The sequence below is a fragment of the Phragmites australis genome, chromosome 2 (assembly GCF_958298935.1).
Source record: "Phragmites australis chromosome 2, lpPhrAust1.1, whole genome shotgun sequence".
NCBI classification, from domain to species: domain Eukaryota; kingdom Viridiplantae; phylum Streptophyta; class Magnoliopsida; order Poales; family Poaceae; genus Phragmites; species Phragmites australis.
This window is the reverse complement of record NC_084922.1, coordinates 27,677,834-27,692,658: the sequence shown is the minus strand read 5'-3', so window position 1 is coordinate 27,692,658 and position 14,825 is coordinate 27,677,834. Positions and strand designations below refer to the sequence as shown.

Here is a 14,825-nt window from a genome sequence, read left to right as displayed (position 1 = left end):
ATGGAGGTTGAGACTAAACTTTCCTCCCTGATGGCATCGTGCAACGCGACCTCTCTAGTGGCTGAGGGTGACACGGAGCGGGAGGGGATCGCGAGCGGCATGAGGGTGGAGACAAACAGAGTGGACACCATTAGCTACAACGGAGATGGGAAGGAGGAGGAGGGCGAGAGCTCCACCGAGATGCCCCAGAGTGGCGCCACCACCGCATGGAGCCAGACCCCTTCCTCGATGGTGATGACTCCGAGACGGAGGAGGAGCAAGGGGTGTTCATGGCGGAGCTAGAGCACTTCCTCGAGTTCAAGGCTTCAAGTCGCCCAAGTTCTACGGCAAGGGCCTCAAGTGCGCATCTTTTATACCTCTTATTTATCCAAGGTACTCCAGTACATCTCTTCTCGTCTAAATGTACTTGTCGTGTGTTTGTCCTGTTGGAATACAGGTTGTGGAGGCAGGTCGCACACTTGGGAGGCCACGAGCAAGTACCTGATATTGTAGATATTGTAGAGTGAAAATTTCTATAGTGTGAAATATATTCGTTCCTCCAACGACTGAAAGCACAAGCAAATAAAATACTGATGATACATGATGAATCGGGTTCAATTATATTTATGACTGGGCTGCACAACACATTATTTTCCTTCCTGTCGTAAACATTGCACCTTTTTTCATGAATGTGGGTAGTTATTCCGGTTGAATGCTTTGTTTATTCAGTTAACTGTTTGTAAACTATGGCGTCAAGTTGGAGAGACTTTCAAACCGCCCAAGTAAGCGTCTCTTTTCACAATACATGTTACATGCGAGTTGCAGAAGATCCTTTTTACGCTGAGTGATTTTTTTTTTTTTTGGTCATGTTCTTTTTGCAGGAATTGCACTACTATTTCTTGGGCATTTCGAATTTTTTATGAGAAGGTGATACTTTGCTGCAAGATTTTGTCTGATTGCGTACTTGTTCTAGGAACACCTATGTGCAGTTTTTTATGAACAGTACCATTGGCATGATCAGCTTACAACAATTTACTTGCAGAACAAACAAATTACACCACTTGAACTCAGTTTAGCTCTTATAAATATAAATCTTTTCTGGAGGGGTCTAACAAATATAAATATAGAGAGTGAAGACACAGCAGTCATTAGTGTGTAAGTTCTAGCCATTTGCTAGATATTTTTTTATCCATTATCCAAATCACTCTATTTCTTTTCTCTGACTATTTTTCGGCAACCACTTAATGTTCTCAAAATACTACGTGTGACAATTTACCCACCTCTAACACTAATCAGCTGGTTAGTCGGATCACACGGACCTTTTCTCAACATTGGTTTACAGAATTCTATTATTTACTCATATATTGACATTTTGGATATTCAATAGGCAGACTACAGTTTGATCTGCTTCTTACTAAATGACACAATGCTGGTTTTCAAGAATGACGCACACCTCAGTTTTTGGAATGGTCTGCGGAAGCATATGATTGTGATCCTAATTAGTGTTCTTACTACCCACAACCATGCAGCTCAGGATATGAGATGGTCGGGGATCACCTTCTACTGTTGTGCTTTTAGTTGTGGAATGCATGGAAATATCCAAAAATATTACCTTTAGTAACATTTCCGAATTTCGAGTAGAACAGCTAGCATGCTTATGTTTTCATCAACGTGGCTGGACCTAATTTACAATTGGCACAAGCAGGGATCTGCAAAGAATGTTTGGCAATTCCACAGCAAAAGTTGCCCACTGGAGCACAGACAGGGTTCACAAATACGGTGGAGCACCGAAATGCGTTGCCCGGCACACTCTTCGAATATTGCGAATATCTATTGAAATTCGAAGAATTCGGTGAGAATTTGGCCAAAATTCTTTTTTTTTTGAATTTAAATTCAAATTTGACCGATAAGCGTTGATTTTCATAATGCAATTGAGCCTGAGTCGGTCGATATTTGCAAATATCGTTCAAATTTGTGAACCGTGAGCACAGATGAGGTGAGCCATTTATTTAGTTTTAATCTCGTTCTTCATTATTTTAGTTGTGCTCAAAACAAACTGTTATTCCTTTTCTGTTATGTTTGGTCTTTCTTTTTTTTTCTTTTTCTTTTGTGAGGTTCCAGTGGCCCTGTCACGTAAGCAGTGGAATGAATGAACAGGTTCATCTGCCTTGGCTTAGTTTTTTCAGTGTCCTCTAAATATTTACTATGGTTTAAATTGTTCTAATCGGCATCTTTGATTACATACATTATATTATCTAAATCCGCATGATGTTGACATGGATACTACGATTTATGCCTATAGTAGCTCTAAATAAGTCTTCCTTTTCAGTTATTGTAGGCTACTCCATGATTCAAATTATTTGCACTCACGTATGCTCTGTCTCTGTTCTGCTCTGCCACATGTCGCTTATATATCAGTCACCTAGAAGAATTATCCAGATTGTCAAAGGTCCTGGATACTTAAGGCATACTAATAAAATATGCTTCAGCTGTTGTAAATGTTGTATTAATCACCCTAGAGATCAGCACAAAGTCCAGGTTTCAAATATATTGTAACATGCCAGATTTCAAGTTAGACTTCATTAATGCCTTTGAAATTATCCTCTTGCATGATTTGTCCCTTTGATAAGAGTTTGTTCTTGTGGTCCTACAGTCTATCCCATAGTTGAACACAAACATGTATATTAGTGAGAGTTTATTCGTTTCATTTTCATCGAGCGTGCTTTACATAACTTGGAACACAAAATGACGTAGACGATATGAGCTTCCATTTTGGATGGAAAGTGAAACATAACATATTTCCCTCATTGTTAGATAGCGCAAAGTTTAGCATTCCTTGTAACACGCACCTAACTCGATAAAATAGTTTGTAGAAATTATAACTTGCATCACCTCTCCCACCTCCCGATTTGACAATCCATCTAATAAAAAATAAAAAAACAGATGAAAAACCACATGGTAAAAACTGAGATAAATCGGGCCGACTTATCCTCCCAACCATCCGGCCCCGCCTTCCCCATCCTCCTCGCCTTGCACAGCGCCCGCCCTGTACAGCGCTCCCGAAATCACCGCCCTATAAGTTTCCTCTAGCCTTGTTGTGGTTTCCATCTTTCATTTCAGCTATTGTTGCGAATGTTTAATCCTGAAATCAGATGGGGGTACAGATGAATGAAATCTATATGGAGTCATTCCAGTCTAGCTCTTCATTGTTTGTGCTATTGGCTGCCAAAAAGTAAATTACCTGCCCAAAACGCGTTTACTGATTTGATTAAACAATAATTTAATTTTTTGTTCCTGGCGAATCTTATGTGTTTCAATTTTCGTGACAATATTTGCAAAGGGTTTTCCTTCATCATCGTCCTGCCATTAAATACCCAAGTAGCGAGGAAGGCGTCTTGTCGTCCACTCAATCATGATTTATGTTGAGGTTGCTTGAAATTCATCAAGATACAAAGCAGCTGCATCACATTTTTTCTGTAAATCGGAGCTTAATCTCTCATTCGTTATTGAAGTGGTTTCACTAAAGATGCACTGTGATCATAACTTTTTATAAAGTTTACAGAAATAAATATCAAGGATTGTGTGTTCCTTTGCCACCCCGACCACACTGCCCTGCAATCTGTGACGCCCCCTTCTTCGCTTAACTCCATGTCGTTGAGGTACGAAGCAGCTACGTCATGATTTTTTAAACAGTGCTTAATCTCTTATTCATTGCTGAAATGGTTTCTCATAATTTGCACTATGATCATAATTTGCACTAATATATATGACGTCTGATTCCTCATCATTGTCCAAGTTAGTAACTCCACGGTCTTATTCTGGTAAAACCTGCAATAAAAGGATATGAGACTATGAGTATGAAAGAGTAAAACCAAAGTTGAAGAGATGTTCCTGATATTCAAAACATCTTGTATGGTTTATTTAGATTTCTTTGCAACGTACGGGTACTAGCTAGTCAGATCATATATGTTTGCTTAAGGCAGCAGCATGAGGCAAGCAATGGACAGATTCCCTTCAATCAATTTGGAGGATTATGATCTGACTTGGGATTGATGCGGATCATGATGATATCATTTGGTAACATTTCCTTTTCACCAAAGGAACCCGAAAATATGCATGACTACATATTCCGAAAAGAAAAGACAAATTAATGAACATACCAAGTTATTCTTTTATTACCATGAACTATTGTCGCATTCCTTCAATTTTATGTACCTCGCAACAACCAATACTTTTTTGATGTTCTTGCTAGGGTACATTTTACTATAAATTATTCTTATTTAATTGATTGCATATCACAATGATGAGTGTCATGTGGGATGCAAAATGAACATCAACCATACCACGCTATTTCATGTTGATTTCTGTATTTAGTCTTATATGTCATATAAACTACTACTTAATATCACACAGCCCGATGATCCACTGTAGCATTATGCATTATTATTCACGTCCTCTGTCCTTTTTCTCAAATTAGAAAAAATTCATAAACCACACGTGGGGTAGCAATATGATATTGCCACCAACAGTGTTCCCATACAACCACATACCACTTGTAACATCCTTAGTTCTTATCTCAGTGCTCGCCCTCTTGCTATGGTATTAATTGTGTTAGCGAGATATGTCGGCTTCTCAACCTTCCGTGACGAAACAACAGCATTTTTTCCTAGTTCCAGGAGAGGCGATAATTCCGTGGAAATTTTCCTAGTTCCAGGAGAGGCGATAATTCCGTGGAAACAAGCAATTTCTAAAGCCATCAGCGCCAAATTATCGATTTCGCCGCTGTGTGCGTGATCAGGCCTTGACTTGTGAATAACCTTTTTCACAGGGACATCGCCGAAATCGAACCGTTCCAACCGCGGCGAATTTCCATGTTTCAATACCGCCATTCGAAACACCACAGCATTTTATCCCCGTGGGCCCCGCATTAGCGTTTCCTCTGCTCTGCATCGACGCCCCCGCTCACGCGCACGCCCCGACTCCCTTCACGTTTCCAGCACCAGTCCCTGACAACTGTCCCCACTCCCGGACATCGTCTCTCCGGCCCCACACGTCAGTTACCACCAATATCGAAGGCTCTCGCGCACGCAGCGTCGCGGCGCCCACTGTCCCTTTGGCCCTCACTGCCCTCTCTCTCTCCCCTGTTTTTTCCCCCTTCTCCAATCGTCTGCCCCCACCTTGCTCTGCTCCGCTAGTCCGCTTTCGCTCCCTCCTCCCGCCGTTGCAAGCATCATCCACGCTCTGATTCCTCGCTCCCCGAGCCCGCCTTTCGCCTCGCCGCCGAGCTAGGGTTTCCGGCTGGCCTCGGGTTCCTCCCGCGCGCACCCACCGTCCAGCCGCTGGGTGGGCACGTCGCTGTTAGCGGGCGCGCTAGCTAGCTCGTCCGCAGGTACAACCGGAGGGGAGGGGCGTCACTGCTCGTGGGCGCTCCTGGGAACCTGAGCAGGCGGGCAGGCAGGCGCGGTCGTTGCGCAGCGGGGAACGGCAGCCATGTCGCAGACGAACTGGGAGGCGGATAAGATGTGAGCACACATAGCTTGTTGTTCTTCGACGGTCTAATTGTGGCCTTCTCACTGCCGTATTTCCTGGCGCTGCTGTTCGAGTTTGATGTTCGGCACGCGGGGTTAGTGTTTGGATTGGAACAGGGTATCCCTGCCTTGTGATTCCTCTTCAGGAAGCATTGGATTTGGAGCTTCATTTGTGGAATAGCGGAGTTAGGAGAAATATTTTGGGGCTTGTGAAATTCCATTGCCGGGAGGGAGGAAATGATGCGATTAGCAGCAGCACTTTTTGAACCGGGACTATATAAGCCACTGAGTCGTGGTGTTACTGAGGTTGCATGATGTAGGTTGGTAGAGGTTGTTGGCCACTTGGCCTGGCATACAAACGTACTTCTGCATTGAAATAATAGTACGGAAGCATGAGGATGTCCCAGTTTCTACAGCTAGTAGAATAAAAGATGTTGATGATTCTTCGTATTCTTTGTTCCTTGTAGCTAATGATAGGCGAAAATGTTGTACCGTTCTGAATGTTTCTGTGTCCAATCGGTTTGTCACGGTGATGTACTTATGGATAAAACATGTTTGTTGCAACATCCTTCCTCAGAAGGACTGAATGATAAATTGCTTAATGAAACAGGTTGGATGTCTACATATATGACTATTTTGTGAAGAGAAATTTACAGGCAACTGCAAAGGCCTTCCAAGCGGAAGGGAAGGTCTCATCGGATCCAGTTGGTACGTATATCAAAGAAAGTTGCAATAAAGATTTTTAGGTTGGCCTGTCTTTTATGCTGGTGTTATTGTTCACTTTCTGAGCTTATCTTTCTTGTAGCAATTGATGCTCCTGGTGGTTTTCTCTTTGAGTGGTGGTCGGTATTTTGGGATATATTCATAGCACGAACAAATGAGAAGCACTCAGATGTTGCGGCATCATATATCGAGGTATGCATCTATGCTTTTCATTATCTTTTTCATGGTTAAATATCCTATGAGATAGAAATCCTACGTCGATCCCTTCCTTCCTGCCTGTTACAATCTGTAGTGTGTCTACAGAAACCATCTTCAATGTAGATAGCTATGCCATTCATCTCAACTCCATTTATTCTAAAATGCATCATGCTACCTTCACGTCATAGATATTTACAATAAGTCCTTTGTGGACTGCTAATAATCTGTGTCTTCTAAGATAAGAAGCCATTTTTTGCTTGATAGTGTCCTCTTTTAGATTTGTTATAAGTATACATTTGATTCTATGGTTTCTGCATAGTTCATGATAGAGCTGCTCCTGCACCAGTCATTGTCACTTTAACTTGGCAGTTTGACTTTGCTTGATTTTTGTTTTGTACAAATCCATAGGAGATATCTCCTGAATTGATGATGTTAATTTAGCTATACTTCACTATATTCTTTCAGACTCAGCTAGTTAAAGCAAGGGAACAGCAGCACCAACAACCTCAACAACAGCAACAGCAGCAGCAGCAGCAGCAAATACAAATGCAACAAATGTTGTTACAGAGAGCTGCACAGCAGCAGCAGCGTAGAGATGGTTCTCATCTTCTCAATGGTGCTGCAAGTGGATTTTCTGGGAGGGATCCTTTAATGCGACAAAATCCAGCTACTGCATATTCAATGGCAGCAAAAATGTATGAAGAGAGATTAAAACTCCCATCCCAGAGAGATTCTTTGGATGAGGCATCAATGAAGGTACCACTCCAAGCTAGATCCGATCATTCATATCTTTTAGTTTACTCATCTTACTTTGAAAAAATCAGTTGCAGCAAAGATATGGAGAAAATGCTGGGCAAGTAATTGATCCAAACCAAGCATCATTACTCAAAGCAGCTGGACAATCCTCAGGGTACTTGCTATTTTGCTGAAGTTCTGAGTTGCGCGTTTATTGCAAATTTCATACTTACAAGTTACATCAGATGGTGCATCATGAGTACAGAAGGGGAAAAGACAACATAGTCTATATTGTATCGAACTGAAAGATATGTAATTTTTTGCCATGAGTTCTATACTTTTCTGCTCTTGTTAGAATACGTTGGGCTAAAACCTACATCCAGTATGTCTTGGACGGAGCTAGCTAGTCTATTTTTCCTTAGTCTTCTCTGTGTCATGGTTCACACCCTTGCCATCAAGGTAGTGACATATAATATGTTAATCGTAAGGCACATTCATGCATTTAATATTTTTCCTTTTTTCTAGATTGTACGTCATGGAAATCTGGCATCTATTTCCTTTTTCTCTTGAGTTCCTTGATGGTTTACGGTAACTGATTTATAGGCATTTGTAGGCATGCACACCTTGTTTCAATTCCAATGCCAGTAGTTCTGTTTGGTATTGTGTAGTAAATTTACGAAAAAAGGGGTTCTGTTTAAGGCATGTAAGTATGTAACTGTGTTTTGTTTAGTGGAATTCCGGAGACCTGTCTGAGTCATGTTAAGGCCATTCAGTAAGAAATCAACCAAGCCAGTTAAGGATTAGTTGGGTCAGATGTTGACTACCGGATCATATGCATGTTGTAGCAAGTAACTGTCTAGGCGTGTGCTGTAGCGAATAACTTTCTAGAAATGTGGACATTTGCTTTCAATCTTGACATTCTACCTTTCATAGGCAAATTTTGCATGGGACTGCTGGTGGCCTGTCAGGCACTCCGCAACAAGTTCAGGCAAGAAGCCCACAACAGCCTATCGCAGAACAGGTTACCTATATTATCTAAGTGTTTCTCGCTCTAGTGATGCTCACTTCTATTAGATAAAAAAGAAAAAAAATAAGAGCACAGCGAGAGAGGGAGGTAACGCATTGTCAATATTGTTTCCTCATCAGTCATCATATATATAATTTTTGCAGAATATCAAGACTGAGGTCAATCCAGTATTGACACCCAGAGCTGCAGGTACTGAGGGCTCATTGATTGGTCTTCAAGGTTATACTCATCCATTGTGTTCCCTAGAGTTTCCCTTTGTTCCAGTCATTTATGCCATGTCACTTCTTGTTGAATTTCTTGATGATAGCATCATTCTATCTAGTACTTCAGAATTCTGGTAGATAGTTTCTGAAGTTAAATTAAAGTTTCATTTTAGCAGGATATAATCAGGCTGGAAACAATTTAACTCTGAAAGGTTGGCCACTCACGGTAAGCTCTACATTATGATTAAAATTTAGTTCTTCTCTTGCATGTGCTTCATTTATGATGCATGTTCGTATTCTGGGTTTCAGTTTACGCTGCATTCTGATTTTCTGTTGGGAAAATGGAAACTTATTTGTGGAGAGTGTATCATCCCTGTGGTTGCATATTGGAGGAGCATGATTATATTTTCAAAATAGATCAATTGGTTTACTTTGTATGGAACTTCAAGTGTGCCCCCTTCTACTTATGGTGTGAAGCAACTTACCAACATCAGCTATTTTACTTTTCCTTTTTATGGTATATGGTGTGCATACACTGGCATCTAAAATTTCCCATGTTGTGATAGCTCTTTATATGGAGGGACGCATGGATGTCTTGTCATATCTGTTAACATTTATTATACAAAATATTATAGCTTTTGCTTAAATAAGTCTGTGATGACGAAGTTCAGCTTGCACTAGATTCGTCACATTTGGGCAGTAGTGGAACCACAAAACCAAATCTGGGTGGATTTGGATTTGGTCGTAATCTGGGTTGAAATTGCCATTTCGGTATACCTCAAATCAGTGGCTGTGTTGCTTTCGGGAAGCCTTGCATTTGTTCTCTTACATATCATGCCCTTATGTGTTACATGATACTGTACCGTCACCAATGTCTAGTTCCTGTACTGATTTTGTGGTACCCTTGGCAAGCAAGTTTTGGCAGTTCCTGTACTTTAATTCTAGGGGTGTTACAGAAAGCATGTCTGCATTCAGCACTTTATATAGCTTTGTAGTGTAGTACACATCATGTGATTGATGATGCTATGGATGCTTTCCTTCCATCTTCTGTTCTAACATGTAGTTTCTTTTATCTTTGTAGGGACTCGATCAACTTCGCTCTGGAATTCTGCAGCAGAAGCCGTTTATGCAATCTCCACAGCAATTTCAGCAGCTTCAGTTTTTCACACCACAGCAGCAGCAGCAGCTTTTGCTGCACACGCAGCAAAATATGCCTTCCCCAATATCTAGTGATGTTGATAGCAGAAGATTAAGGATGCTTCTTAACAACAGAAATGTGGTCCTTGGACAGGATGTGCATTCAAATAGTGGTGGTGATGGTATTCCAAATATTGGTTCTCCTGGTCAAAGTGGTGGATCACGTACTGACATAGATATGCTAATAAAGGTATGCCTTACAAATCTCTATCTTGCCAACACTCATTTTCTAAAATTAATAAAAAAGGAATTTCTTTGTGAAGTATATTATATTTAGTAAGTGAAAAGGTCATGTTAGATACCATGTTCTTAGCTTACGATATAGAGGTTGTATGTCCAATTCAGTGCGAGGACGAGTAGGATAAATGAACATCTAGTGTCACTTCTGCCTAAATCTGCTTAAATTGGAATATATTCACCTTTGTTTACTTATCCTTCAATATTTTCGCTTTATAAGAATGTTTCATTTCAAACATTTAAGGAAGAACAGAGAACAGTTTGAGCTCCTCTAAATCATCAGACCTTTGCGTCCCTTTTCTATATGTTTTTAAAATTCAGGTGTAGATGCATAGTCCTTGTTGCCGGAATTGTATTTTATCAGCTACTGCAATGGTGTGCGCACCTAATTGAATAATTAGCCCGTCTCCTACTAAAGTAGATAGTTCTCTTGATGTTGTGGTGGATGTTAGGAATAGCAACTTGTATTCTCTGGAAGCCCTAGGTCAGTATATATACATGTGCATGTGATAATATGCAAAGAATCATTTATACTAAGGGGATATTACACAGAGCAATATATATCTAATAGTGGAGACGTGAGGGTATGACTCCACCCACCAGGGTTCAAATCCTGGTGGCTACGATTTACACACACGAGTGCTTTCAGCGGTTTATTTGCAGGCACATGATAGAGGACACACTTGTGGGTGTGTGAGTGTTGTGTGTGTGTTTGTGTCATCCTTGTAATTGCAAAAACTAACTAAATGAGACGAGTATTAACAGACTAGCTGTGTAGTCTATCTGTTAAGTGTTTTAGGCCGATACATTTGTACCTAAGGTCCTCTTTTTGCCTTCGATGGCTAAAGCTGTAACAGAACAATTCCCCTGTTTCCATTAGTCTCAAACTGTTCATTTATCTGCTGCTATGCCTATGTACTTATATTGATGTTTCTATATAGTAGAAGAAACTTGCTTTTCTACAGCAGCAGCAGCAGTTGCAGCAGCACAGTCATAGCCAGCAGCAGCAGCAGCAACTTCAGCAACCTGCACTCTCTGGTCAGCAGTCTCAAAGCTCAAACCAGCTTCTTCATCAACATGGAAAGCCAGGAGTTGGAAGGATGGCTATTGACGGAAGCATGCCAAACTCTTTTGGATTCCCTGACCAGGTATGTTTTTATTCTATAAAAGCAATGTTTCCGTGCTGATGTTAGTATTGATAAATGATGTATGGTCGGACCTGCAATTGGAGCAATAGTTACATTAACATTAAAGATGTACCCCCTTTTCCCTGTTTCATGAGATATTGATGGTACCAATTCACAACTGAGGTATATATAATGAATAATGTAGTTCATCTTGATTCTACTTATTAACTTGGCCTCATACAGTTATTGAGCTACAAGTGAGTTCTTGTTATTAATGATACTCTTTTTAGTTAACGTATGGAATGATATTCTTGTAAAGCCATCAGTAAGCTGTTGTTTCCTGATTATGCAAATAACATTAGAGCTGCAATTTGATCTGGTACTTTAGGACTTGCACATCACTATAATCTCTGTACCTACAGAGCTTTAGCTCTCTCGTCCTGATGGTACTATGCCCTTTTTGTTTTATTCGTGATTCTATCATTTGTTAGAAAACTTGTAGAACTGCTTCCAAATCCTTCAGGTTAGCAAACTGGATAATGATTTGATTTGTGTGATTTAATCACTTATGATTTTCCTTTTGTCATTCAGGCATCAAAGAAAAGAAAGAAACCTGTCTCATCCTCTGGTAGAGCTAATAGTTCAGGAACAGCAAACACTGCTGGGCCATCTCCTAGCTCTGCACCTTCGACACCTTCCATTCACACGGCAGGAGATGCAATGTCCATGCCACAGCTGCAGTATAATGGTGGTCCATCAAAACCATTGAGGATGTTTGGCTCTGATGGCGCTGGAAGCTTGACTTCTCCAGCCAACCCACTGGTATTTACGTCCTGAGATCAGGTGTTCTCTTTCAAAGTGCCTTTAGCACATTGCTTTGCTAGCAAGATAACAATTGCTCTCAACTTCAGGGTGACATGGACCGTTTGCTGGAAGATGGTTCCTTGGATGAAAATGTAGAATCTTTTTTGTCACAGGATGACATGGATCCTCGAGAAACAATGGGACGGTGCATGAATTCTAGTAAAGGTTTGCTACTGTTTCCCACTGATACCTTGCTCTTCTTGAGTTTGACCCTCGGAGAACAAGTTTGAACTATAGTTATCGTTATCTTTCTCATGCCTTTTGTTTTGGAATATCATGTGTTATTGGTTTTAAAACTTTGCCATTCCTTTGTTTTTTAAAGCAAGCTTGATATATATCCTAGCGCTTATTAAACAAAATAAAGTATATGTATTTGCTTTAGGATTCGTGTTTGCCATGCATCTTCTTTCTATAGGCGTGCTATTTGATTCTTCTGCTTGACAGCAACTATGTTGAGGGGGTGGATGCAATGCTCACTTGTCAGTCTCTCTATGTTCCAGGATTGGGTTTTACTGAGGTTGCAAAAGCCCGTGCGAGTATAGGCAAAGTTGTCTGTTGCCATTTCTCATCAGATGGGAAACTGCTTGCCACTGGAGGCCATGATAAAAAGGTGTGGACACCAAGATAAAAGTAATTACGATTTTATTGGTGCTAAAGAAGTTTCATGCTCATACCTGCATTTTTTTTCAGGTTGTTTTATGGTTTACAGATGTGCTAAAAGTTAAATCTACATTAGAAGAGCACTCCTTGCTAATTACAGATGTTCGCTTTAGCCCTGGCATGACCCGCCTTGCAACATCTTCCTTTGACAAAACCGTGCGGGTTTGGGATGTTGACAATGTATATTCCTTTTCATTACTGGTTATTTTATGAAGCTATACACCTTCAAATCCACTGATTAATTACCTGACTACGTGCAGCCAAATTATTCGCTGCGTACTTTCACAGGTCATTCAGCATCTGTTATGTCACTTGATTTTCACCCAAATAAAGAAGACATCATTTGCTCATGTGATAGTGATGGGGAAGTACGGTGTTGGAGCATAACTAATGGTAGCTGTGTGATCAGCGTTAGGGTCTTCAATGTATGCAGCACCCATTTTCTCTGATGCTCATCTGTTATGTTTATATCATGCTGATACTTGCTCTTGTTACCGATTATAATTTATCTTTGCAGGGAGGTGCTACTCAGTTGAGGTTGCAACCTCGCCATGGTAAATATCTAGCTGCTGCTTCAGAAAAGGCAATATCCATACTGGACACAGAGACACTACAAGTTTGTAGAACACCTTTGCAGGTTGGTTACTGGAGGTCACAGCCAGAACGTGCTGGTGATACTTTCATGATTCCTTGTATCTGAACTATGTGCAGTTTATGCTAACAATATTCTAGCTTCTCTAGTACTTTGTGTCACCTTTGATTAGATTAACTATGACTGACGTTCTACGAATTGACTAGATACAGCTATACAGGTGAACTAAACGTAGGTTGTTAGAACTCATGGTAGTACGATGGGATTTTGACCAGCTCATCACCAAGAGCCTCCAATCCGGCTAATATAGTAATATCCCTCTACGTTGGCATTTCTGTGATAATTTCTCAACTTTTTTTAGGATTATTGCAGTACTATAATATCAGTTTGTTCCAAGATTTTAGCTTGAGGGTCCATTCACTGGTCTGGCTAGGGCTATTGAGTTTTGATGACCTACCTTGTTTCAAGTATAACTTGCAGTCCAAGTGTCCAATTGAGCAGCTATGCTAAGTTTACATCATCATATGGCTTTCGTGATGAATTTGCATTATTCGTCGCTGTACTTACTGTAATTTGAACTTTGTTTATGTGTAGGGGCACATAAATATTATTCAGTCAGTTTGTTGGGATGCCACGGGTAACTATTTGGCCTCTGTCAGTGAAGATTCTGTCAGGGTGTGGTCATTTACCTTAGGTAATGACGTGGAATGTATACATGAGTTGAATTGCAGCGGAAACAAGTTTCATTCGTGTCTGTTCCACCCAAGCTATCCATCTTTGCTTGTTATTGGTTGCTACGAGGCAAGCTCTCTGATCTTGTCAGGCCCAAGTTAGTCACTTGTATGATCTCATTTTTATTGTGTTTGCTTGTATCTTTTGCCCCATGCAGTCTTTGGAGCTCTGGGACATACGGGAGAAGAATACCATGACCATCAACAACGCTCATGAAGGCTTGATTGCCGCCCTGGCCGCATCGAATGCGTCGGGGTTGGTTGCCTCAGTGAGCCATGATAAGTTCGTCAAGCTCTGGAAATGACGCCAAAATAGCAACGGTTAACCGTTGTGCTCACCGGCGGTGTTATAGTTAGAGTAGAATGATGTTGAAAGTAGGAACAGGATGGTTCTCTGCTCTTAGTGCTCTAGACCACAATACCACAGAGAGAAAGGGCAGCTAACCTGATCTCCTGGACCATTTGGTTGAACTAACCCCGGTTTGTATGTTGTAGTCGCTTCAGTTGTTGCATGTGCTCTTGGGTTAATTCGCAACTCGCTGTGTACTTTGTGGTGGCCTGCGCAAACTATCAAAGATGTGTCATGGACTCGTCGCAATTCGCAAGCATACTAACCTTTGATGCACTTCTCATACTATTCTCTTCATTCGATTTCCTCTCCTTTCCCCTTTTGACGGCCATTTTTACACTCCTGGTGCTCAATCTCTTGCTTCACCGATAAATCTCATGTAAAATAATTAGCAAAATTTGCTGTGGGACACTGAACATTCGTGACATTTGCTTGCTATTTCACGTCTAATTTTTATGAATTAGCTGATGGACACTATAAATTTGTGGTTCTTTACTGTAGGACACTGCAACCGTTAAAGTACTATATACTGTGATTTCAGGTAGGAATGCTCGTGAAAGGATCATTTTACCCTTCGAGTTTGTAGTAGCATTTTTAGCTTGGTGGAACCATTTCCCACTCTTGAAACTGGCGTATCCATGCTGCCTGAGCATTGTAACAGATTTATTTCCATTA

General features: G+C 40.9%; 1 protein-coding gene and 1 pseudogene across 8 annotated transcripts; both read left to right on the top strand.

Moving 5' to 3' along the window:
• LOC133904742 (uncharacterized) lies at nucleotides 1–3,147 on the top strand (annotated as a pseudogene).
• Nucleotides 3,148–5,117: 1,970 nt separating this feature from the next.
• LOC133906742 (transcriptional corepressor LEUNIG-like) lies at nucleotides 5,118–14,391 on the top strand. Of its 8 annotated transcripts, none has more exons than XM_062348764.1 (18): nucleotides 5,118–5,501; nucleotides 6,118–6,215; nucleotides 6,313–6,422; nucleotides 6,894–7,184; nucleotides 7,253–7,338; nucleotides 8,097–8,151; nucleotides 8,334–8,409; nucleotides 8,567–8,619; nucleotides 9,475–9,780; nucleotides 10,772–10,975; nucleotides 11,546–11,776; nucleotides 11,866–11,983; nucleotides 12,319–12,428; nucleotides 12,509–12,658; nucleotides 12,739–12,903; nucleotides 12,996–13,115; nucleotides 13,665–13,871; nucleotides 13,960–14,391. In XM_062348764.1, the coding sequence occupies exons 1-18, from the start codon at nucleotides 5,470–5,472 to the stop codon at nucleotides 14,104–14,106; spliced, it is 2,559 nt and encodes an 852-aa protein (XP_062204748.1). In that variant the 5' UTR covers nucleotides 5,118–5,469; the 3' UTR covers nucleotides 14,107–14,391. The 8 variants fall into 8 exon arrangements, with proteins under 8 accessions (XP_062204748.1, XP_062204773.1, XP_062204765.1 ...); XM_062348789.1 differs by having other exon boundaries at nucleotides 5,119–5,501; nucleotides 8,334–8,379; nucleotides 8,570–8,619; XM_062348781.1 differs by having other exon boundaries at nucleotides 5,119–5,501; nucleotides 8,334–8,379.
• Nucleotides 14,392–14,825: the final 434 nt, after the last annotated feature.